Raw genomic sequence first — 25,500 nt, forward strand, 5'->3', positions numbered from 1 at the left:
TCACTTGCAGTTCTGGTTTGCAGCCACCTAGGCATCGGGAAGAGAGGATGGCAGCACACCTGTGAGCGAATGAGCTGGCAGAAGGCTCGGAAGAGGGCTGGGGACCAGGAGATGCTTGGGCAGCCTACGCTAGAGGGGATATAAGGCTGTGATCGCCTTGTCCGCAGCTCGTTCTGCCAAACATTCATTCCACCTGGTCTGCGTCCAGGCCTGGAGGACCCAGACCCCATGGACATGGGCATTGCTGATCATTCTGTTCTTCCAAACCCCACTTCCTCCTGGGTTCCCCCACTTCTTCCTGCCCTCCCAGAGCTACCCTGTCTCCCTCCCCTCTCCCTGGTGACCTCCACTCTTGCTCTGTCCTCAGTGTCTCCTAATCCCAACAACAGCAAGTTTTAGGAGACTTGGTTCTACTGTCCCCACCCTTGCCTACTTTTTCAGGCAAACAGACTTAAGATCACAGAAAGAAAGTGGTGGGAATGGTCGCTTGGGCCCTTAGCCAGAGGTCCAATGCCCCAGTCTGCCTTAGACCAACCTCTCCCCAGTGCCTCAGCCTTCCCTGTCCCTAACCCTCGCCTGCAGCTGTGGGCTTTTTGTCTCCCTAGCTGGGTCCTTCCCTTCTCTCTGGGGCTTGGCAGGGCCTGCTGGGGGTGTGTGAGAGGGAACCACAAACAAAACAGACAAGAGGACATCCAGAGATGGCCTGCCAGAGACGTCTGGTGTTCTAAGTGGGGGGGCCTGTGTCCCAGGCAGCGCCCCCTCTTGCTCTCTGCCAGAGACAGGCTCAGTCTGGGGCTGGCTCCCTTGTCTTGCCCCCTAAAAGAAGGAGAGAGCTTGTTCCCTCAACAGAAGTCTTTTCTTTTTCATTCTCCGGTTCTGAAACCAGATCTTGACCTGCTGGTCACTAAGATTCAATCGGTCTGAGAGTTCCCTCCGGCGCTGCCGCGTGATGAACTCGTTCACGAGAAATTCGCCCTCCAGCTCTGCCAGCTGCAACTTCGAATAGGGCTTGCGCTTCTTCCGTGAGCGGCTGTGGATCGGGTACCAGGGCGTGCCTGGGTGGAGATGAACCAGCAGGGTTGGCCAGAAGACCAAGAGGTGACAAGCTCAGAGCTCTTGGTCCTTCCCTAGCCCCTTTCACCTTGACCTAATACCCAACCCCATGCCCTTCCTGTCCTGTCTCCTCTCTTCTACGAAGACCCCGTCCCCACCAACTCCCATCCTTCATCATTCTCCTTTTCCTCTTTCACTTCTTTGCCTTGCCTCCCCAACTCTACCTCCCACTGCAGTATCCCTGACCCTTCTATGTCTCTGTCCCTTCATTTCTCCCCAAAGCTCTTTTCCAGGACATCCTGGCCCCTTCCTCTCACATCTTCTGGGATGGGGTCCCTGATCAGTTAAAATAGACATGAGCCAGTGGTGAGAGTAAACAGTGTCCACTAGAGTTTTTTAAAAGAAAAAAAAATAAGTAATGGGGGCTGTGGGAAAGTGGAGACAGAGGCCCTGGGAGAGCCGGGACCAAGCTCTGGGTCCCCACCTTCCCACCCCCCAGTCCTGGGGGAGTCTCTGTCAGAACCCCCAGTATCCGGAGCTCCCGGCACCCTCCAGCCACAGGCTGCTGGTAAAGGAATCTCATCTGTTCTTTTATGGGGATATTTACATGTATATAGGACTCCCCCAACCCCACTTCTTTTTAAAAGAAGTGCTTTCTCACCACACTTTCTGTCACCCCAGGCAGCTCTAGCTCGGTCCTACCCTGCTCGCCCTGGTAAGAGGTCCCGCCCTGAGTGTGTCTCGAGAATGGGCCGGGGTGCTTACCGCTGGCCGAGAGCCCGCCACCGGGGTTTAAAGGTGACACCAAGCTGCTGGGGTCGCCCGCGCCGGGGCCCTTGTTGCCCTCGTTGAGCAGGGACGAACTGGAGTCGGATTCCAGAGACTGGCACGAGGGCGGGTCGTGCGGAGGTCCCGCGCCACCGTCTCCACCGCCGCCGCCTGCCGCGTAGTCGTACTTGAACCCGAGCGCAGGCTGCCCTGACGGCTCTAGCGGCAGAAGCGCTGCCCCGGGCCCAACTCCTGGGCCCGGGTCGCGCCCTCGCTCCTCACGCTTCAGGCCCCCGCTGCCACCCTCCGCGCAGGGCTCACGGTAGTAACCCTTGCTGTCCTCAACTCGAGCCAACTCGCACGTGCGACCAAAGGGCGGGTTGAGCGACACTGGACTGCCGAGATAGGGCTGCGGGTAGCCATTGCACGGCTCCGCCGACGGCCAGGGCAGCGAGCACACGTTGTCGCGGCGAGGGTAGGACAGCGAAGGCAGCCCCGGTAGCTGCGCCCCAGACGCGCGGAAGTTGGGGAAATAGAAGGTGTCTCCTGTGTGGATGTTCACCAGCGGCCCCACAAACCCGGGATTCAGGAGATTATGCTCGCCCATTTCCGCGGGCCCGACCGGCAGCTTCTACTTTATTGCTATCTGACATTAAACATAGTTAAACCTGCACCGGCCACCCATTGGACGTCCAGCTCACGTGGGCAAGGCCGCCAGGGGGATGGGTGGGGACAGTGAATCCCCCCCACCTCACACCAACGCCAACTTCCCCCTTCCCCAATCTGGGGTGGGCCTAAACGAGGGGGTAGATTTATCTGCTGGCTTCGTTTTTTTTCTTTTCTTTTCTTTTTAATCATATAAAACCTAAGGCAGAGAGTGAGGCAATCGCCCGACACGGGGCAAGAGAGAAAAAGCCACACCAAAAATACCAGCACATACACACTTTTGCACCCTGCAAATCCCCCCCCCCAATGTATTATCTCCTCACCAACAGCTGGCCAAGCACAGCCTGTCCCTCTTTAATTAGCTCCTTTATTAACTAAAACCGTTGGAATTTACAATATCTCCCCAATAAATTACTATTAGATATTGTGTCATATAAAGTTTACTGGCTGTTTAAGGAGACGGATGAGCCCTTTGGCACCGGGTTTATTTACAGTAGAGGCGAGTGGGGGTAAGGACAGGTTTTCCTGCAGCTATCTCTCCCAGCCTGTGGCTGCTGTGCTCTCCTTCTTCAGCTCTTTCTTCTCGGACTTTGGAGAGACACTTGAGGCTCTTTCTTCCAGGAAGGACTCGGGGAGAATTATTAATGTGGGGTCTCCTCCACAAGCTGAGCGCCACCCTCACGCTTCCACTCAACCCTTAGAGGAGGGATGAGGAGGGAGACAGAAAAAGGAGGCACCCAGCTCCATATGAACTTGCCTGCCTGCTTTTGAATGTCTGGGGGCTCAGACTGCTCTTCACTGTGATTCTGTGCGTCGTGGGGGCTTCTGGGGGGTGGTCTCCCAGATTCTTTGCAACAAGAGTCTCTGGGTCCCTAGCAGAGCTTGGTTGTCCTGGGAAGCTCCTGACTCCCCCTGCGGAGAAGACACGGGCACCCCCTAGCCGGCCCAACCTGCTGCTGGGACCATCAGATAGCAAAGCTGAGACCAGTAGGTGTGCTGGGAGTGAGGGAAAAACTTCAGAGAATTATCTTGTTGGAGGCTTAACATTATATTTATGGTGCTAACCTCAGCAGCTCCTTCTGGAGAAGTCTCAGAATCCAAAGCTGGCCATTGGCAAGACTCATCAACCTCTGGAAACCACAAACCATTTTTAACGAAGTCCACAGAAGACAGTCAAGTGGATTAAAATGAAAAAACACTACAAAAACCTTCAAAACTAGGTGTATTCTACAGGAGTATAGTAGACAAAATAGTCGAATTTCTAAGTGATTATTTTGGGTCCCTGTCCAATGCCCAGCTTTGAGTAATACAGGTGAGATAAGTAGTTTAGGAAACGTCTAAATATGAGGAAACACCAGAAGATTTAGAGACTAAGAGTCTGAGAGAACATGGGAGAGAAAAACCTATGTAGGTGAAAGTTAAATGTCTGAGCATGAGACGGAGCAGACCGAAGCAAACAATTCTCATCTCCCTCTTTTTCTCCCTTTCCTCTGCTGGATGCCGCGGCAGAGAGACGAAGATTCTTAGGATTCCACAGCTCCAGGCTAATTCATATCCCAAACCATAGCTGCTCATTCCGACAGAAATGTTCAACGCAGGCGTCGCCCAGCCCCGCTGGCCGGCCACAGTTCGAAGCTAGGCATCCTCTCCTCGCCAGGCTTTCCCTTCCCTGCCCTGGCCCGCCAGGCTGCCTGGCCAGGTTCCTTTTGCCCCCGGGAGCTCTCGGGTGCCCAACTTGCGGAACCAAGACCGAGTAGTGGGATGCCAGACTCGCGAAGTCACCTCCAGTCAGAACCGGAAGAGCTGGGCGCTTAAGAGTAGGCAGGAGACTGTCTGGGTTGGATTTTTTGTGCCTAATTGATTTGATTAAGGGGCTGCAGGACTGAAGAGAGGAGCGTCCCTCAGCTGCAAATCCCAGGTCACATTACACCCAACATCTTATTTACGCCTCCTTTTCAAGATGCATTAATGAGCACCACTAAAATTTTAATTTTAAAAATTTTTATTTGGGGGTGATTTTGGTCACAAAATTAAACAGGGTGTGACTTTAATATTGTCGCTGTTTTTTATCAGAACACTGCATCGGCGGCGAGGTCTGCAGGCCTCCAGGCCTCCGTGCACAGCCGCTATTGTTGGTGGGAGAAATGCCGAGCTGGACTTTGCCGCGTAATCACTAGTTCTTGTGTGGTGAAGGCTTCTCCCCCTTCTCTTTTCCCTTCCTAGATAACTGCAATCTCCTAGAAGGGGGACTCCGGGAGAAAGGTTTAAGCCTCTATCCATCCCTCCCTAGCCCGAAAATATCAGGCTCAGAGGTCTGCTTGCTGCCCTCTGGCCAGGCCGCCGAGTACACAGAGCAATGGCCACAGGGAGGCAGATGCAACGCCGCCGGGGAAATGAGGATGGAGTGTGAAGGCTTCCTTCCCTCGCAGTTTCTATCAGTCTGACTTGGCCCCATCAAAAAGGCCATTTTTCCAGGTTTTGGACTCTATGGGCACTGGCACATGCATAAACCCCTCTTTCTTCCGCGCTTCGGACCCTGAGTCAGCTCAGGGAGAGCTACCATGAATCACCATCAAAATTTGTATCCCCAGTGTCCTGTTCTTCGGGGGCTCAGTGTGAACCTAGGGGCTTTCAGAACCCCAGCGAGGACCCAGGCAACAAAAGCGCTCAGCATCCCCTTCAACCCCCGCGGTTCTGTTCTCCTAAAAGGCCACCGCCGCACACAGCTCAGGCGCCCCTTCCTTAACCGAGCTCGGACAAATAGTCCCCAGAGCGCTACCCTTAGCCTGGGTCCCTGGGGCCGGCGGGAGGCTCGGGTGCGAAGCTTCAAATCTAAATCCAGCCTCAGTAAGAGCTGCTCGACCCCCCGGAGCCCGCTGGGGCTGGGTAAGGACGCTGGAAAGGACTCCCAGCCTAAAGCGCTGGACAGCGGGTTTAATCCGCCCGCACTTCGCAGCCCCGATGCAAAACTATAATTGGCCAGGGTCCCAGGCTCTGGAACCGCGGAGCGATCAGGACGTCCACTCTCCTACATATTCATCAACGCACAAGGTTAGAGGAGATGGCCTGCTTGCTGGCGCCTGGACCACGGGTTCCTACTGCAGCTGGCCTGGCTCAACCATACCCCGCTCATTAACTCAGGGGTTAATTAAAACTGAAGGCCAGGATGTGGTCCAAGGCTTTTCTTGAAGACCCGTGACAGCCCTCCTCTTTCCACGTATACACCAGCTGAATGCCATGACTCCTCTCCCACGCCTTCTCTGTCTGAGCCTCCATCCCTCCTGCATATTCGCGGCCTCCTCCCGGGGCCTCGAGTCACCGCCACCGGTGAACCAGGCGAAAGCAGTTCATTATAAAATCCACACTGGCTCTGGTGGCGGGGCAAAGTGGCCGCGTAAGCCACTGCGGAGCAGCTGTGAGTGGCTGTGTTTGGGCTTCCCCGCCAACCCGAGGTCGAAATTATTCCGCGCGGAGCCGCCTTTCCCCCTGTCAATGGAGAAGCCGGTAGCCCGGTTCAAGGTCACTGTCTAGTTTGCAGAAAGCGGTTCTGCCTCATATGCAAATGAGGCAAGCTTGGGTCCGGGAAGCAATGTGGGTAGGGACTGGGCTGGCAGGGAGAGGGGAGATGAAAAGCGGCTAATGTGCAATGCCTGGGCCTCGACCCTCAGTCCTGTTTCGCCCCTTCAGGGCAGCTCAGGCTTGCGCCAGGATCTTAGTCGGATTCAGACAGGACTGAGAGATGGAGGTGCGGGGCTCAGTCTCCTCTATCTTTGCTTCACTAGCCTCCAGAGGTCGGAGCCCACCTGGTTCCCAGGCCTCCCTCAGGGAGCCCAGGACTTTAAAAAAGGAAATTGGGAGCCCCCTTCTCCAGGTGTTACTTCCTAAGGACCTGCAACCTGGGGGGGGGGGGGTAGAGAAACCTTGGTTGAGGGTGGTCAGTTAGGCTTTCAGGCTCAAGCAGGCATCCTGGGGTCAACAGCGTCCTTACCTCCTCCAGTCCTGCGGCTTCTCTGAGCTTCCTCCCACCGCAAGACCCCAGCCTGATTGCCACTCAGGAAATGAGGAAGGGGTGGGGAATCCCAGACGGGAATATCTGGGAAGCCAACTCTTCACCTCTCACCTGAGCATCCCTAAATGGGCCATCTTTCCTCATTTTCTGTCTTTTCGGCGCGCTAATAGTTAAATAGTTGCGCTGCTCTGACATTTTCCACCTCCGCCAGCAGAGGATCTCCTCCGCCTAGTGAATTACTGAGTGTCAAGAAAGGTGTGGGGACCAATTTAAAACACACACACACACACACACACACACACACACACACACACCGCTCTCATGAAACGCCACGCCCACAGCCGCCTGCATGGATCCGGAAACCCAGGGGGCCTGGTCTCCGCGAACTTCGAAGCTCTGTACGTGGTGAGGACTACTCTCAGTGCCCCCCTTCCCCAAGGCCGGCATCTTGTGGTGACCAAGGCTTCCGGCCAGGCCTAGCTCTAGGGAGCGGCTGAGATCTGCCTGGGGTCTGCTCTGCCCAGCTATCCAAACGCTTCCCAAAGCCAAGCCCCCAGTGCGGGGTGGAGAGCAAGGGCGGATTGGAGTGGGGGTAACCGGCCCAAGAGGCTAGTGGTGGTGGTGGGAGGATGTGCTGTTTACCCCGAGGATAGCTGGGCTAGAAGAGCGGGGTCCACTTACCTTTGAAGATAGAAGAGGTTCAGAAGGGTACCAGGCGGGGGTTCTCAGCCCCTAAACACCCTCTGGGTACCCCCTCCCCAAGGCCGCCCACAGGCCAACCCGAAGTATCTGAGGAGGGCGGGGCGGAGAAGGCGGAGGGAGCCGCCAGCCGTAGGCGCGCGGGAGCTGAGTTGCCGAGCATCTCTGGAGAGGCCGCCTTTTATGGGCGTTATTAGCGCCCCTGTCTAGACTGGAGACGACACCTCCTCTGTGTGTAAACAGAAGCGGCGGGCTCTGGCGGGAAGGGGGATAGCGCGTCAAAGGGGCTATCGGCCCTCCCCTTCCCAGGCCACCGGAAGATCAAGGCCTTTTCCACCCTCCCCCCTTCCCTGTGCTACTTGCGATGTCAAGGTCAGAAAGACCTAGTCATGGTCAAGGCTAAAAGAGGAAGAGCCTGGTTGGTTGTGTAAGCCTCTGGCTCCCTCCTCCTCCCAGAAGCTCCTCGCTCCCCAGGACCCCTCAGCCCTCCACCAGCGCAGGTCTGGATACACATCTGATCCAGCAGTTGGAGTTGTTTTGAGGAAGTGGGCTCTTCATATCATCCAAGTGGACCCAGGGTGGGGTCCTAGGGTGGGGTGTTCTCTTTTTAACGTAAGGAGTGGCCGCATGTCCCCAGCTCAAATCCTGAGCAATGAAAAATGTCTCAGGGGCTGTACCTGCTTTACTCCCTCACTGCTGACCAAGCCATCTGTGGATCCGCCTCAGGAGCAGATAGTCTAGAGACAGCCGTGAAGGAATCTCCTGAGAACTGCTGACCTTGCTCCCTCAGGTGGGTTCTTGGCTGTGGGACTATCAGTTGAAAGTCCTAGTCTGCTGACCCTAGGTCTGGGGATGAAGATATGGTGGGGAAAAGTTTCCCCCTCAAGCTCAGGAAAGGACATAACTGAGCCCTCCCTGGCAGTTGTAGAATGACTTTCAGATAGAGAGTTCTGTGAGGCTCCAGCCTATTCCCACCAAAGATCCTCAATCCTGACCTTGTTGCACACACAGGCAGTAAAGGCTGAGGAAATTCTCCAACTGGTCAAAGGTTCTAAATACACACACACACACACACACACACACACACACACACCCTCTATAGGAATGTCTCACAGAGTCCCCAATGAGAATGCTAATTCTTGGAGGACAGAAAGGTAAGGGACCAACATGATCAGGAAAAGAATAACACATTTTCCCAATTTTGCCTCCCCAGAACACAGTCACACAATACCTGTTTCACATAGGAGTCTCCATTCTCATGCTTACTTTTATGGGAGAGGCATCTTAAAATTGATCCAAGCATGACAATTCTCCCAAACCCATCCAGGCATATTTAATCCAGGGCACACTGGCACACTGAGACTCACAGGAACTTATAGGGACTCAGAGGGACTTCAGTCTTGCCTGGGTTAGTGGGGCCCCAGTGCAACCCCAATGAGCTTGCACAGGCTTTCTCCTTCTCTTTTCCATTGCCCTCTCCTGGGACTTAAGTGTTGGCCCCTCCATGTGTGGAAAGACTCATTCATTTGACTATATGTGGGTTTGTGTGCAGAAGTGGAGGGCCCCTCAGAGAACTCTGGACTTCTTCCCCACCCCCACCCCAATCTCCAACTTCCACCGCGTCTACATTGTGTGTTGTGGGAACTACCCAAAGCACTCTCGGTTAAGCAGGGGCATATCAAGGAAGCCCTAGACCCCTTGTCTACTCAGTTCCTTTTTCTGACCAAACATACATTTAATCTTCAACTCTTTTCATCTCAAGGGAAACTGGTTTTGGAAGAGGTTAGGGTGGTGGGTGGGAAGAGAAAGGGGAGATGGAAATAAGAATGAACCTTATTCCTGGGAGATTCACATAAACCTCCTAAATCTCTACTTTCCAGCATATGATTCTTTGATAGTTAACCCGGAATTGAAATTGAGTTCACAGGACTGGTGCCACATCAGTAGCAATGCCTCCACAGATGGTGAGTTCTTTAGGCTCTTTGTCTCTCAGACTCCGTGTGTGTGTTTCATCGTCACAAAAATTTATTTATTTAAATAAAATATTAAAAACTTCAGCCACCAGGTAAAGGGAGATCAGAGAACTCTAATTTCCAACCCAAATGCCTCCAGTCTTTCGGTGTCTCAGGAGAGGAAAAATATTATAAATAAAAATTGCTGCAGTAAAGATTTAATCCAAGATAACATTGTTTTAGGCTATATTGCTTTTTAAAAGTCTCCTAACCTAACAATTTAACAATCTCATTAACTCTGCCAGATAGGGAGATAGTCATGGACTGACTCCACAGGAAAACAAATTAGTGGCAGAGTCTATATGGCTCCAGATTGTTTGGAAGACCTAGGTTTCCAGAAATGCTGGAGAATAAAAGTGGGGTTGGTTTAGTGAAGTGGGGGCAAAAGGGATCCTAGCAGCCTGACCTCTCTATATAGGTTGATGGGGAAAGAAAGAGTGCAGCCTGGGAATGTTGAGCAGGGTGGCAGTGTGGCCCTCCCTCTAGCCCCAGCCCCGAACTGGTAGGAATTCGGGATCCTCTGGGAAGAGTGGGGCTTCAGAAACCTAAGGTTAGCTCCCTGCTGCTGCCACGTGGCACCACCACAACTACAGCATCCAGCTCCACCATCCAAATTTGGACCTGAGCCCCAACTACTAAGGGAAGTGAATGGCAACGTACTTTTCTCACTCACCTGCTCCCAGGCCTTTTCAGTTGCTGATTACATCCTTCTCTCCATCAGGATGGGAAGTAATTTTCTCCTGCCTAGATAGTTTCAACCACCCAACGTTTTAAATAACTTAAGTGGAGCAAAATATGAGTCAGGGATCTTCCCAGCTGGGGGTGCTGGCTATACTCTTCCTCTGCCCCTTCTGGCTGAGTCAGGGCATTGGAAACTTCTCTGAAGAGCCAGTGGGCAGAAGAGGCTTCAGAAAGACTCTGAGCAATAAAATCAAGGCCCCCCCAAAAGATTTTATTTTAAAAACAGGTTTGTGGATTTTTTTTTTTTTTGCATTCAATTCAATACATTGTCATCCAGACATCACAATACTATATACAGATACACAACATTTTTAAAAGCCTATTTCTGATGAACATTTCAAAAGAATACTGTTTTGTAATGTGTCAGTGGGAGAAGGTATGGGGCCCCCTAGCACCAAGTTGGCCTTTGAGGAGGGAAATGTTAGGCAGCGTCTGCATTAGCTGGTTTTGTGGGGGCCCTCATTTTGGCCTCCGGGGAGAAAATTGCTTTCCTCTGGAAAATCAGTAAAAATGAAAGTGTGAGGCCTCTGTCCTCAGCTATTGCCATGATGGAGAAATCACTGGAGAGAGACTCTACTGGGGTACCCATTCTCCATCCTCTGGTTCTTTTTTCTAGAAAGAAAGTTCTGCTTCTTTTGGCCTAATGTGAATGGGGGGGGGGAGAGAGAGAGAGAGAGAGAGAGAGAAGGAAAGAAGAAAGAGGAAGAGGAGAAGGAAGAGGGAGGAGGGGAAGAGGAGAGAACAATATTTAGAAGCCTGGTTGAGTTTCTGTCCTTGGCTTTCTTCATGATGACTGGGAGAGCAGAACTGAGGAGGCAGTGGGGGCAAAGGCAGCTCCTGAGAAATTCAGCTTCTTGGTTGAGATGTGTGTGTGTGGGGGGGGGGGGGGGGGGAGGCGGCTCTTAAGCCAATTCCAGCTTTTGTTGAAATAGACAGGAAAGAAAGAAAACCTATGCGCTACCTGTACTCCAATCATGGTGCCAGATCCCTAAAAATTATCATTAATATTAATTCGAGTTTTAAAATATGCACAGAAAATCTTAACTGGGAATTCTTGCCTAACTAAGGAGTGCAGTAGGGACAGGGAGCAGGGGGAGGAACTGGAAGGAAATTATAAGCTAACCAGGTCCTGAACCAAGGTCGTACCCTCAGGAGGGTCATCTACCTGCTCAGCAAAGGAGGAGGCAAGAACGGGGTCATTGGGAGTTTTCCAACCCTGCTTTGGTTGGAATGATGGGGTTCTTTGCTGCGACTGGGCTTTCGGGCAAGGAGAGGGGTGAGGAAGAGTGGGGACAGGCAGCCTTGCTCCCACAGCCTGCCAGGACCCACCTCGGAAGCTGTTGAGGCCCAGTATGTCCCATCTGGACGGGGGTGGGGGTTGAGGATAGGGTGGGGAGTAGGGGGCGGCAGAGTGCCCCGCCCTCGGATACTCTCTGCTTCCCAGCCGAGGTTCCTCTTTCTTGTTAACATTAAATATTCGTCTGCACCAGCGAAGGGTCCTTCGGTGGGTTCGGTTATGGTACAAAGCGGCGACATAAATAGAAGGGGAAGGTGGCCTGGTAGGCGGTCAGGTGGAGTGGAGATGAGGCGCTTTCGATTTGCTGACCACCTTCTTCTCTTTGACTCGTCGGTTCTGGAACCAGATGGTGACCTGGCGCTCTGAGAGGTTCGTGGTAGCGGAGATGCGCCGGCGCTTCTCTTTGGTGATGAACTTGCTGGCCGCATACTCCTTCTCTAACTCCTTCAGCTGCACCTTGGTGTAGGGCACACGTTTCTTGCGCCCACGCCGGTAGCTGCTCACCTCAGGCTGTAGGGGAACCACGTCTAAGGGGAGAGAGAAAGCAGGTGGGCAGCAAGTGAGTCCCGAGTCTGGACCTGGACTGAGCTAGGGGCACCGCGGCTGCACCACCGCAGAGGCTGAGGCGCAAGGTTCTGGCAGGGACTCAAAGAGGGCCAGGGGATTGCCCCCAAATCCTATGCGTCTCTGTTATTAGCAAGGCCAAGAGTAAGACGAGGCCACTGGGTTATTTCCTCTGGTTCAAACTTTAAAGGAGGGGGCGCCAAAAACTCGGTAATCAAGATAAATACTTCAATACAATGTTTTAAAAAAATAAAAATGAAGGCAAAAAATCCATGATGAACAAAATATCAGTTTTAAATAAGGACAGGGCCAGTATTACTGATTTTTCCTTTTGCCTCAGGCTTAACTATGGCTCCGCACAGCACGTCACTAGAATCTTTGTGCTCTAAGAGAGTTCCCTTCAGATTTAGGGCATCCATCAGCTTATACTCTGTTCCAGTATGAGACAAAGGTGTTCTGTTGTAGGTTTGAGAGAGAACATGTTGGGCAGGGAGATAGCTTCAGTGGGCACAGACCACCAAGTGGCTGCTCAGACCTTTCCTTACTGGCTCTGCACGAGGAATCTGAGGCCTGCACCAATAGAGGAAAGAAAAGTGTCCAGGTGAAGCCAGCCTGCTTGGGAGCCCATTACACTAGGAGTCAATTGTTGTAAGCTATTTAACACCCAAGGTGGGAGGCCCTGGCCCAGAGATGTAGAGAATCGGAACTTGGAAGTAAAGGGTCCATGCTCAGCATCTGTCCACAAGAGAAGGTACCAGGAGAGCTTTACTTGGGGATAAAATCGGCTATTCACATAAGTCTATAAAAAGAACTCAATGTTCCCCTGCCCCCACAAATGTCCACTCACCAAAACAGCTCAAATTCTGCTCTTTTCCAACCCCTTCTCCCCTCCATTCTTCCCAGGCTGAAGAAAACTGTCTTCATCCCATGCAGGTATTCTAACCCTAAATCCTAAATACCTTGTCATTCTAACCAGTAGTGGCTCAATTTCTTTATACTCTGAAAATTTCACAGGAACTAAAAACAATAAATGTCGCCCTGGCTAGTTTGGCTAGCGGTTGGAGCATCGGCCTGCAGACAAGAGAGTCCCAGGTTCAGTTCCCTCTAGGAGCACGTACCAAATAAACAAACAAACAAACAAACAATAAATGTCACTTATATCCCCCTTCCACTCCACTCTCACCTCTGTCAATAAAATGGTCATAGTCACACTTTCAAGGGGAAGTGGGAAACTAGGGAGATTATCTAAATAAGTGACCCCTTGATTTAAAAAATGTAATTATTAGACTTCTTCAGGCAGAAGTTAATGAAGAAGACAGAATATTTGGTGTTTCCCCTTCACTCTCTACCTTTGATGGTGTAGACACAGTCCGGAGGAATGAAGACACAAAGGTCTTCCTGAAATGCCGTTCTCACCCCACCCTCATAAAACACCTTCTCTACACCCATTCCTATTAAATCTGCTCTCTCCCAAGGACCTTTATCTATACAGGATGGGAAGAGAAGAGGTCGCAATCAAATGCAAGGAGGAAATAAAGTGTTCAGGAAGAATATGAGAAAGAGAGGTTCCAATGGCCTGGTTTGGCTGTTTTCATGTTGATAATTTTCCAGGAAAATTGTTGGACTTGTCACTTTTCTCTGCCTATGTATGAGTAGGCCAAGGTTTTATAAAAATCTGGAAAACAAAACACTTTAAAAGAGCAGATCCTTTAGGTTAAAAATTATATTTTTGTACAAGATAAATTTTTTTTAAAAAAATCAGTTCTCAAATTTGTTTTACTCTTACAGATGTAACTATAATTCAGAAAATTGATTATTCTGGGACAAGAATAAAATACAGAAGGTACGTAATGATATGAGGACACCCTGAAAATTTCTTTTTATTTGTTTTAATCCTCAGAACATTTTTCAGGCTTATTTTATAAAAACCATTTACAAGTAGAGAATTTGAGGCTCTGAGTGGGTAAAATAACTCAAGTGGAAGAGCCAGATTTTAAATCCAGGTTTTCAGACTCAACATTATGACACAGTAAGTTCTCAAATGGAAATAGGCTACCTGGTACAATTTTAAAATACTTCCTTTTCCCTGGAGAGCAAAATGAAATAAAAGTGGGAATTGATTGCTGAATTAACCAGATCATTGTCCTTGGTTATTTGCCTCACTTTCTATAAATGCCCACAATTACCTACCCAATTTTGGGTCCCCTAAACCCCAACTCTAATTTTCCAATGAGGTTTAATAAATAAACCCTAAAAAAAAAAAACATTTTGAAAAAACAAGTAATTGATCTAAACTAGCTGTTTTTCTCTGTAGAATACCAAGGATTGATTTGGCCAAGTTTTTCATGGGTCAGACCAAACTGCTGGGGTGTTGTGGTGTTTTTTTTTTAAGGTCTCCTGGGGAAATACCTTCAGTCTTGCCTTCTCACAGAAGCCCTGCTGCATTGTCTGTTGTCTTGTCTGAAAAGAAAGTAGGATCTACAGATGTGCAAACATCTGGAAACTTAAACCTGGATAGTGTCTATACTGCCTAAAGTAAGTAGGGGAGTTGGCTAATTAATTTAACAATCAACCCTTCCCTAATCTCCCTCCAGAGCATACAGGCACTCAAACTACTTCATACCTGGGAACCTAATAGACACCTTTGAGGAGCAAATAAAAATCAGATCAATGCTGTCATAGCTTTTTCTTGGGGCTGGGTGCACAGGTTCTCCCTGCTCCCTCGCTCTTGCCTGCCCACTGCCACAACAGGGCTCTGAAGAGGACCATGCCCAGCTAGAAATCCTAGCTGCTCTTCTCAACCAAAATTCAAAGGCTTGTCAGTAGGTACTTCCAGTATGACCCAAAGAATCCACTAAATATTTTTCTCTTTTGCTCTCTCCTCTAATCCTATCTGTCTCTGTCTGTCTGTTTCTGTCTCTTCCCACCCCTTTCTTTGCTGATTCTCTCTTGGAATTTCTGCCTCTCTATGTAAGAAAAATTTTTTTCCAATGTCTATACTTACCATTGGAAGAAAGAAAGAAAAAAAAGCAATGAAACAAGGTTCTGTATAATTGGGGAAGGAAGAAGCCACAACACATCTTGGCCCTAATTATTTGGATCTTTCTGAACAATTGCTCCATCTCCCACACCAGCCCAGACTGCCATAGATGAGGTTTCTCAGAGCCAGAGGCGCTGAAGAGAGACAGTAGTGTTTATGCCTAGATGCTGCCGAACAAACCACAATTGCATAGACAGAGTTATCTGGAAATCTCACTACTTCTAAAAGATCTCTGTGTGGGCAGAAAGATGGAAGGTGTCTGAAGATCATTTCTTTTTCATCTGCCTTTTACCTGGACCTCTGCACTCACTGTGATACACCAGCCTAATTCTATTTCCATACAGGGAGTGTTTGAGCACATAGCTGCTGAGACACACTGGGTTTTATATCTATTCCCATGCCTTAATTTGCATGCCATAATTTGCAAGTGTATTAAATCTCAGTTGGGCTTTATATATTTTTATTTCAAAGCTATTTTTCTCTAGGAGGCTATGATCACAAAGTGTTTATTTTTAGTGTGTTTTTTTTTCCTGGGACTCTTTAAAATGTATATTTTGTTCAAAGATATTTCTGAGCTTCTTCCAATCCTTCATCTCTACTCCACTCCACACAGGGGGCCAGAGCAGCTAGCTCCCTCTCTTCACTTCTTCACATTAGATCCATCACCCATTGCTCTAGACCTGCACCTCTGCCCACAGTGGGCCTGGTGGGCATATGCTCTCCTGCCTTTTGGCCCTTTAGCATGGCCTATTGGCTCATCCTGCTCCAAGAATTCCTGCTAGATACCCAACTCCTATGGAGCTTTCCCTTTGGGTGAAATGGGAATTAAAGGGCCATCTCTCTACATGTGAATTGCCTATATTCTAGGAATGTATTATTATGTGTTTCATATTAGGTGGTTAATAACAGAAATAATGTTATATAAAAATATAGCCAATGCCAAATAGGCAGTGCATGATACCATGTACTAAAATTCTTTCATTCTTAAATCTTCTTGCAGCCAGAAATAGGGTGCCTATGGTGGATCCCACACTGGTATTCAGTTGTGTTATATTGAGTAATCTCATAATATTTACAAGAATGTTATTTGCTACACTTTCTAACATCATTCAGTGATATTTTCACCATGCCCTTGCCTCAGTCCCCAATGCAGAGGAATTTCAGGCCCACCCTTAAGAGGTCTTCAGGTCTATACTTCCCAATGAAAATATCCCTGGGCCCATATGCATAGCTAGAGGACCCTCTGGACAGTATAGGGAGACATCGATGGCTTCTCTGGCCCCCACAGGACCCCTGCGGATATCAGAAGGGAGCCAGTAAGCCCTCTCCCACTGAGCTCTACTTATAGCCAGAGCAGACTGAAGCTCTGGATTTGTTAGACCCACCCCTCCATCCTGATTTTTCAGTGCAGTGCTGAATTCAAAGCTCCTGATGTGGTTTTTAGAAACTAGGACCTGTGCCCCCCCCCCCGTTACAAGACCCCCCCCCATTTAGATAGAGCCTCAATTGGAGAAGGACCAGGACAATGGTGAATCGCCCCCACCCCATACATAGCCAGACAAAACCGAGGGATTCCCAGCCAGGGCCTGGACCCGAGATCCCTCCAAGACAAGTCTTCCTCTTCCACACCTCTCATCCTTAACTTCTTCTTTCTGTGTTTGAAGCATGGATAACTCTCTTTCCCCCCACATCTGGGGGAGTTAGCAGTGGAAACACCCACAGGATTTGAGCTCAGTATATCAGAGAGGAAAATAAAACTTATATCCCAGGAGAGGGATGCAAACTCCCTTCTCTACACACTCTCAAGAGAGAGAGAGATTTTAGGTCTCTTCCTTTAACAATCGGGAAATTCATGGCTGATTTTCTTGATGTATTTAAAATGTTTTAAATTTTAAATACACCAAGAAAAGAAAGAAAGAAGCATCTTACATTTCTGTTGACCCTGGCAAATCAGACTCCTATTTTAAAATAAACTGTCTAGTGCCTGAATGATCTTGAAAATTCTGGCAAAGAAAATGTTTAGGGGTTCTTATCCCACCCCCAACCAGTTATTCGGTGGGTTGAGGGTTTTGTGCTGGTGGTTGTGGATTCCAAGGCATTCGAGACCCACCCCACCCCCATTCCTAGTCAGAAGCGGGCTTTGCCCGCCGAGAGCCACGCGTGAGACTAGAGCCGGCTGGGGGAGGAGGAGGCGAGCTACCGACTCGAGCCCAGCCGGCGGCCCGGCGCTCGGGCGCCTATGATTGCTTCACTCTCAGCCAGGCAGCTTCAGGGAACGTGTCGGAGCAGATTTCTTCCCCGGAGCATTCCTCAGCGCAGCTCACCGGGCCAGCTCCATCGGCAGCTCAGCAAAGCCGGCGCGCCGGGGCCAGACGGCGGGGGTGGCTGGGGCGCTGAGCCCGGGGGCAGGCGGGGCGGGGAGGGGTCCCTGGCTGCTGCCGCTGTGCTCGGGCCCCTTCCTTACCTGGAAAGGGAGACTTCCAGAGGTGGGCGGACTGCGACTGCTCCTTGGAGCAGTACACCTGACTGTCCCAGCCGTTGGAGAGTGCCCAGTGCTGGTAGCCTTCGACGGGGATGAGAGCATCGTGACGCGGCTCCGGGTGCCCGCTGATTCCAGGCACCACCGACACGTCCAGGTAGCCGGGCATCGCCTGGTAGGAGCTGGCGAAGCTTGGATAGAAGGCGAACTCCTTGGCCCTGGAGGACAGGTCGTCACCAGGCAGGGCGCCCGACGGCTCCGGGTACTTATCGCCCGGGTGGTAGGCGCAAGGCTTTTGCTGCAGGTTTACGTTGTGCGATAGGCGGCAGCCGTAGTAACTGCCACCAAACGGGTAGCCGTAGCCCAGGGTGGCGCTGGACGAGGTGGGGGGCGCCGGCGGCGGGGCGCACTGGCGTGCCGCCTCCGGGGCCGGGATGTCCGTGTAGACGGCGCCCTGAGGGGCGCCCAGGGGAGCCGGTGGGCGGCCCAGCACGGGGTGTGGAAGCAGGTCGCGGCAGTGGCTGGCCGGGCAGCTGCTGCCCAGCCCGTCCATGCTAGGGGCTTTGCCGGGGCTCGCTCCGCTGCAGCTACCCCCAACTCCGCCAGCGCTGCCACCTCCCCCGCCGCCGCCGCCGCCGCCGCCGCCGCTGCCGCTCTCCGCCGCGCTGTCCTCATAGACGTACATAAGGCTCTCCGGCCAGCGCGGATGCAGGAGCAGCGAAGTCGTCATGACATGATCTCCTTGAGCTTTTTAAAAACTCCACTTGCCAGAGGCAGCGAGCTAGGGAGACACCTCGCTCTCTTTTCCCCTCCCCCATCCCTCCTCCTTTCCCTCTCCACCCCTCCCCTCCTCCTCCGGGTGTTCCCACCTCCCTCCCACATTCCTTCTACGCATGCGGGGACACTTCATTAAGAAATCTGCCGGCTGCCGCCAGCCTCCGTTCCGCGCCCCTCCCGCGACCACGTGACTCGGACTGTGCCAAGTGAAGTCCGGGCCTGGTCTCCTGGGGTTCCCACCCCTCCAGGGAGGGCGGGGCAAAATAAAAAATCTCTGATGATTGGCTGTCAAGAGGGGCAAAGAGGAGGGAGCTGGGAGATTTAAAGGGACAGGGCAACGCCCCCTGGCAGGCCTAGGGGTGGGAGAGGATGGAGGGGAGGCTGAATTTGGCCGACGAAAAGGGGTCTTGAGAGACTTAGGACTATTCCTGGGCGCCTACCCCTAGGCTTAGGATGTGTACGGGGGAGACAGATCTCAACACCTTACCCCCCTAAAAGATTACTGTGAATGGGTTGGGGCTTGGAGCTAAGGGTGAGGGAGAGACTTTTTTTTTCTTCCTTAATAAATGAAGACACCAAAAAGCAGACGGAAGCGCGCCCGGGAAGGGTGTGGGGAGCCTGGCTGTGGCCTAGGCTGACTCTCCAGAAGCTCACAGCTGGAAGGTCCCGACGCCGCGCGGGAAGAGAGACTTTGATGACGGAATGGTGTTTCCAATTCCTACTTTCAGCCACTTACCCCAAAGACCCAGTGTTCTGAGAGGGATTCCTCGCCCGTTAAGTCTTACTCAAGCGGAGCAGAGAGCGCTGCGAGAATGTGATAGCCCCAAATACACACATCATCTCACGGAGGAGGGACGCTCTCGGTGAATAATGGAGGGAGAATAAAAGGAGGGAAATGGGAAGTGAGAGCAATTGAATAGGCTGATATTTCAATATACAATGGAAATAAAAAGCCATGAAGTGAAATATTCCTCCCCCCACCCAGAAAAATGAAGCGGCGGGGTGGAGGGGTGGAGGCGGGAATAGGTCTGGAAGAGCTAAAAAAAAGCCCTGGATTTGAACGACAGCACGAACATTCTCATATCGGTGTATAAAAGGAAACGTGAACTGAGGGCGAGTGGGCGCTGCCCTTTTGGAGGGATCTTTCCCAGGCGCAAGTCTGGGAGGCCTCAGGAGGCCCAGCCTCAGTACTAACCTCAGCCCCAGGCTGGCCCTGGGCCCTTAGGTTCATGAGGGCCAAGGGGCCCAGCAGAGCCCAGATTAACTAGTTTCCAGCTGGACTACCCCAGTTTTAGCTCCCAGGGCTTTCTTGGGGTCAATCCCTTTTAGTATGAATTATTTTCATGCTTTAAAATCGTCCCATATTTCAAAGGACAAATTAGCACCAATTTATGGATAAAGTTCCCCTCTTCCCTCCTAATCTCCCGACTTGTGGGGCTTCTTATGCCCAGTGTGGCACCTTAATAGAACCAACGCTTTCCAGGGCTCTTCTCCGTGGAATTGAGCCAAGTTCTCGTTCAGTACAGGGCCTACCTGAGGAGAAGAGGTAATATAGAGAAAAAAGGGGGGGGGGACTGCAGCACCTCCTTTTTTGCCTCTGCTATATACTTTACATGCTGGATGCTCCTGTCCAAACGGCACGCAGGCAGTGGCCACACAGTAACCTCGGGCTAAGCTGGACCCACTGGACCCCTCCAGCCGCGAGAGCAAATGGTCAGGTCTATACTGAGATCCAGCCCACCGCAGTCTCCCTTCTTCCTGTAGGGGGAGGGTGGTGTTTGACGATGGAGACCGTCCTGGCAAGGGTGAGTTAGGATAAGAAACTAATTCTTATCAGAGTGATCGACATCTGGAAGGGTCACCTTAGATTTCAGAAATTGGGCTTCAGGCTGGTCTGGCAGTGGGAAGAAAACACAACAGAAAGGTTTGAAACATAAGCTGTGTGTGTTGAGGGGGCTGATGGTGGAAGGAGAGGCGAGCAGAGGGGAAGGTGGGTCTTGCTGGAAGCCCGCTTTTTGCTGGGAAATTGGCTTCCCTAACTCCGGAGTCCAAGGTCAAGGTGAAAGGAGGAGAGTAAACACGGCTTGGCTAGTCTAGACTAGGTCTTGTGACCTTGGGCCCCGCGTCTGCCTGCGGCCTTTCTGGTGGGATAGGTGAGGGGAGAGGTTTCCAACCACACGGAGAGAGGTGGTGCAGAAACCCTGGCTTCCCCTCCGGTGATGGATCTGCGGGGAATGGAGAACCCGGCGACATGGACCGGGCTCTGTGGGGCCAGGGGGAGAAACAAAGGGCCTGATATGCCCACTCCATTCCTGGGTACAGGAATGCTCTAGCCCAATGCTAGACTCGAATTCCTCGCCAGAACCCAAGACACGACCATCCCCCAGCTTCTGGGAGTAGGGGCAGAACCATGGGAAGGATCTGGGTGCAGCCGGGCTGCCCAGCAATAAATAAAATTAATAGTATGTTCTTTTCCAGGTTTATATAAGGACATTAACTATTCCTATTGCGATGAGATATAGATTTAATTAACCCGGCAATTTTACAATTCCATTTATTAGGGGCACTGTGCGGCCAAAACTTAGCGACAGGAGGAAAGTGCTGGAACCAAAATCCCCTTGGTCAAGAAGACCAGTCTAAGAAGATGTAGCCCCCCCCCCCCAAAGAGACTTAGGGGAGCGAGAAAGCTGGAGGGGAAAGTTCAGGGCTAAGGGGCTGGTGAAGTGTCCACATGGTCTTTCATTTGGTTACCCAAGACCTTCCGCGCCTGAAACTGCCAGCTCCACGGCCGGGGCGCACCCGGAGCGGGGAGGGAGGCGGCGGTGCCAGAACCCGCGGGCGGGCGGCGGAAAGTAAAGCGTTGTTGGTTAATTAACTTTAAGCCTGGGGTCGCTTCTCTCTCCTCCCCCGAAAAAAATGTGGATCTCGCTGAGACACAAATAAAACCAAATTAAACACTCCAGGAGAATATGCTCCACTGGAAACGTAGTAATTACATCTTCGAGGCGATCCCGCCCTAGAAAGCCGGGTGCTGAAACCCTCGGCTTCGCTCTCACCGCCCCCCCCCCCCACTCGTCCACACCTCACGCCACCGGGCTGCAACCACCGGGCGACGGCGCTGGACTACGGACAAAGTTTACACAGAATCAAGACAAACGAAAAGGAATGTGGCTCCTTGGTCTCTAGAAGTGCTGCTCGCATAGAGGAAAGATAGAGCATTTCATTATACCAAAGGAAAATGGAAAATGGCCCCGCAGCGCTGTCGGAAAGCCCCTGCTCTGCTCTGGGCTCTTTTTACAAAGGAACGTTTGCAAGGGCGAGGTGTCCAGGGCCACTCTGCCCTCAGCTTCCTCTGGGGACTGAGGTCCCAGCTAGGTTCAGCTCCGAAATTCTTGTTCTCAAACGCTCCCGCATATAAAGGAGATAGTCATTATGCCTTCTCACTGGACGTGCATGATGGACGTGAGCACGCCTGGCCTGTGGGTTTGGGGCTGTGCAGTGTGCGTGCACTGTTTCAGCACATGCCCTTGTGGACACAGCCCATATGTGTTTATAATGATACCCAGCCCTCTGCTGAAATCCTCTATTTTGAATAAAGATCTCTGCTGATCTATTTATCTCTCCATTCACACTTAATTTACATGCTCATCCTCTACCTAGACATCCCAAAGGAAAATGAAGAGGCAGATGCCTATGTCTTTCTGAAGCTGAGGGGTGGAATTCCTGGCTCATTGTATTAAAGACAGAGCCAGAGGTGTAAGTTCCTAGCATTTGCAGCAAGAGGGTACAAGCTTAAGGCACACACTTGGGGGCTGGGTGTAGGTTGCATACCTGGCTAGGGAGAAGGATGAGAGAAATGAGCTTGGTGTGCACCTTAATTCAATACCCAGATTGTCTTATCTGGAAATTAAGCATTAGTTAATTTCTTCCCTCCTTTTGTTTCCTCCATATTCCTGAGGAAAAAAAGAGCTTGAAGCTGTGAAGCTCCTGCCCTCCCCCCCTTTCAATGGGAGAAAGTCCAGTTAGAGAGAGAGAGAGAGAGAGAGAGAGAGGGTGGGTTGAGACTTCAGGAAAACAAAGAGATTCACCACCATGGGGTCTGGATTCTGGCCCAGACTTGGGGCTTTGGTGGGTGGGCAAAGATTTGGAGGGTCCCTTCCAGGGTTTAGCTGCATGATAGAAAAGAAAATTTGTGAAGGAAAGGGGACATCAGGCTTGAACTATCCAGGAAAGAAAGGAATGTTTGAGATGGAGAGGTCACTTACAGAATGGGTTGGGACCCCAGGGAAAGGAATGCTCAGAGTGTGTCTAAGTGGGAAGAGCCTTCCACACACTAAGAGAAAATTCCTGGTGGGTTGCAAAGAGCGGTATTGTTGGGGAAGAAAGTAGAAGTGGCTGATCCTAGCTGGGGCTCTCTGGTTCTGCCCAGTCCCCTCCTGGCCTCTTTCCCTCTGCCTCTCTGGGCTCTGGAAGGTGTAGGGTGGCCCAAGGAGTGTGCAGACACAGATGCCACCTCCCAGGTTCCTAGGTCCATCTGGAACCTGCTCTACTTTAATCTCTCCACCCCCACAGCCTGGCCTCAGAGAAGAGCCACCCAGGCCTCTCCTCCCAGTCTGGGAACTCACCTCCTGAACAGCAGCTGTCATCCTGGTGTCTTCCACATTTATTGTTTTCCCTCCCTGGGCCCCCAGTTTGAGGGACCAGAATGGCTAAGACATCACTTTTTTCCTAGTTTCAGTGTTTTTACTCTAAAACCCAAACTTGCCTTCCTCCAGGCCCTATTCACTTCCCTCTTTTAGATCAAAGAAATCCACTTCCTTCTGTTGCCCATTCAGGGCTTGAAATTTGGGAAACCACACCAAACTGTCTTTTCTGGCTCTACAGGGACCTATATAGGGGTCCTGGTTTAGGCTGTTATCACCAGTCTTCTCTTGGATTCTCCCTGTGGCCTGCCCCCAATCTCATACTCTGCCTTGTAGTACACTGGGTTTGGGTGGGGCAATCAGGTGGCCCCTTCCATGGGGAACTCTCAGGAAACCTCCAGTGGCCTCCAGAGTCCCTACCCCAGCCCTCTTCCACTTCTTCCCAGTCCTGGCCACACTCATCACAGAGCCCCTTCCCAACCATCCTCATTCTTTCCTTCCCCAGCCCACCTCTTTTCTAGTCATCGTTCCTCCTACTCCTTTTCTTTTGGGGCAGCATCTCAACTGCCCTCCTCTTACCCCTATTGACAAAAGAAGTTCAGAGGATAAACACAGTTAAGAAATTAACAAAGTATCTCCTCCCCCTTCTTGACTCTCCAGAGCTCCTACCCAACCCCATCTTCTGCTGAGTGAGAGAGAGCCCTCTTGTCCCCTTGTTCTCTCCCCAAAACACCTCCCCTTTTTAGGAAGCCCTTCAGAAACAGACAAATAAAATCTCTCTGGTTTAGGGCCTGTCTGAGAAGGAAGTCCAAGTTCATTTTCAAGTTAGACAAGAGAGCTGAGGGGGGTTGGGGAAGAGGTGGAGGAGTGTTGGCTGGGGGCTGTATTTGGCTTCCTTGCAGAGATCTAACAAAGGCTCCTTTTGGTCAGAAAGCCAACAAACCGAAGGCTTGGAAAAGGTATTTATCACTTTCGATCATTTCCTCCATCTTTTAAAGTTTAGACTTGGGGCTCCTACAAAGGAAGTAGACCAGTTTCTCTCTCTTTCTCTCCTTTTCTGATTTCCAGTTATTTAAAAAGAGCATGTGGATATCCCAAACCTGAATTTCTCTAGAAAAAACTTAATGTGGATCTGGCTTCTGAGATAAACCATTATAAGGACAATAGCATTTAAAAAAAATAAATTTTAAATAATTTCTGGGAAAAAAAGGAGATATAGGAAATAAAATTTTCCACCTCAGAGCAAGGAGGGGTTATGGATCCCAACACAGCCTTCTTCTGGTTAAAGTGGGCTGTTTAACCTGTCCCAAAGAATGACTAAATATAAAAGGCATAGCTGAGGGCTGGACATTTAAACTCTAACTAGGTGAGAGACCCCATTAGTGCCACCATGATTCTGGGAACTAGAGTTTAGTGCGCCCTAAGAGGCAGATGGCGGAGGATGTATGTATATTTCAACATGGGGAAGAAGGAAATTATACCCTAAATGGACCACAGCCTAGTTCTCCCCTTGACCAGACACCCTCAGAAGTCACAGAAGATATATTCTAATCACTCAAATTTGAAAATCATTCAGCAGAAAACAAGAAATTAAAAGAATTTCAGAAGATCTCTATCAAAAGAACAAAAATTTAATTTTACCATCTCCAAAAAAAAGAGAGGTAAACACCCAAGATTCAACTAAAGAGGAGAAAAGAAACTCCTCTTCGCTAAAATGGCCAGCCTTGCTTGGAATCTATGGAACAAAAGGCAGAAGGGTACTTGGCTCAAGATTCCTGCTGGTGATGATTAATTCAATCTTCTTAAAAAGATCTAATTTGGTGCAGTTTTAGTGACTGGAGGGAAACTATCCCTATGATATACTTGGGGAGAGGGCTGTCAGACTTTCCCCTCCCTTACTGCCTTCTATCTCTCACCCAAATTTCCCCTTCTCTAGGGAGTATTTAGAAGAAGCTTTTTCTCTTAGTTGTCATGTTGCTTTGTACATGCAGCAAAGTCAATGAAATCTAAAGAACTAGAAAGAAGGATGGGGACATTCATTTTCTCTCTTCCCAAAGATTACTGCACTCACTTGCAAAATCAGAAAAAAATTTAACTCAGATAAGAAGAAATATCTTTCAAGGAATAAAGACTACCTCCCAGACTTCATGCACTTGATGGCCTCCAGCATTTCTAGGAAGAATGATTATTGAGTCTGGGTTTTTGGACACTACTGGATATTGCACAAGTGTTGCAATGGATGTGCCTTGTATTGTATAGCATGGAGACATTTTCAGGTCAATGGTGACAGGGGTGCTAGTTGGGGCAGGCTTATAGAGTAGAGGTGAACGAAAAGGAAACACAGGATGTGAGCTTGAAGAAAACCCCCATGAATCCACCAACTCCAGCTCTCTCTAGAGGTGATCTCCGTTCCTTTGGCTGAGCTATCATATAAGCACATGGATGGGAGAAAAGACTGGCCTCAAGTTTTTCAGAGATACAATTCTTAAGGTGTGGGGAGGAGGGGAACCTTGTGTGATCCCTCTCCTACTCTGAGGCCTTAGGAAAATCCTTTTCTGCTGGAGTCTGTATTTGTGATTTAAAGCACTCCCATGTAACTCTTTTTATCTATGCTTGGTTTATTGATGAATTTTCCTCCAAAGAAGTAATAGAGATTTATTTTTCTTTAATCTATTATAGACCTATCATCTCTAGACAAATAAGTATATAATATATGCTTTGTTAGGTGTTAAGGAAACTTTAGATAAATATT

At 50.4% G+C, this 25,500-nt stretch overlaps 2 protein-coding genes and 1 non-coding gene across 3 annotated transcripts; 1 reads left to right on the plus strand and 2 right to left on the minus strand.

Annotated features, from left to right (window-relative positions):
* Positions 1-816: 816 nt before the first annotated feature.
* HOXC12 (homeobox C12) lies at positions 817-2,428 on the minus strand. Its single transcript, XM_036253222.1, has 2 exons — positions 1,819-2,428; positions 817-1,055 (listed from the first exon to the last, which is right to left on the minus strand). Exons 1-2 carry the CDS (start codon positions 2,426-2,428, stop codon positions 817-819), a joined length of 849 nt encoding a protein of 282 aa, XP_036109115.1.
* Positions 2,429-10,912: 8,484 nt separating this feature from the next.
* On the minus strand, positions 10,913-18,172 carry HOXC13 (homeobox C13). Its single transcript, XM_036252715.1, has 2 exons — positions 17,314-18,172; positions 10,913-11,772 (listed from the first exon to the last, which is right to left on the minus strand). The coding sequence occupies exons 1-2, from the start codon at positions 18,056-18,058 to the stop codon at positions 11,516-11,518; spliced, it is 1,002 nt and encodes a 333-aa protein (XP_036108608.1). The 5' UTR covers positions 18,059-18,172; the 3' UTR covers positions 10,913-11,515.
* A 5,645-nt stretch (positions 18,173-23,817) lies between these two features.
* Positions 23,818-23,894, plus strand: LOC118624856. Its single transcript, XR_004958520.1, has one exon. It is a non-coding gene; the product is annotated as a small nucleolar RNA SNORD50 (small nucleolar RNA).
* The last annotated feature ends 1,606 nt before the right edge of the window (positions 23,895-25,500 follow it).

The sequence above is a fragment of the Molossus molossus genome, unplaced genomic scaffold (genome assembly GCF_014108415.1).
Source record: "Molossus molossus isolate mMolMol1 unplaced genomic scaffold, mMolMol1.p scaffold_m16_p_10, whole genome shotgun sequence".
Classification (NCBI taxonomy): domain Eukaryota; kingdom Metazoa; phylum Chordata; class Mammalia; order Chiroptera; family Molossidae; genus Molossus; species Molossus molossus.

Excerpts from the sequence above, each read along its gene's own strand:
- HOXC13 (XM_036252715.1), bottom strand. The coding sequence starts at position 18,058 with ATGACGACTTCGCTGCTCCTGCATCCGCGCTGGCCGGAGAGCCTTATG. Across the intron at positions 11,773-17,313 it reads CTGGAAGTCTCCCTTTCCAG|ACGTGGTTCCCCTACAGCCT; the intron begins GTAAGGAAGGGG and ends CTCTCCCCTTAG.
- HOXC12 (XM_036253222.1), bottom strand. The coding sequence starts at position 2,428 with ATGGGCGAGCATAATCTCCTGAATCCCGGGTTTGTGGGGCCGCTGGTG. Across the intron at positions 1,056-1,818 it reads TGGCGGGCTCTCGGCCAGCG|GCACGCCCTGGTACCCGATC; the intron begins GTAAGCACCCCG and ends ATCTCCACCCAG.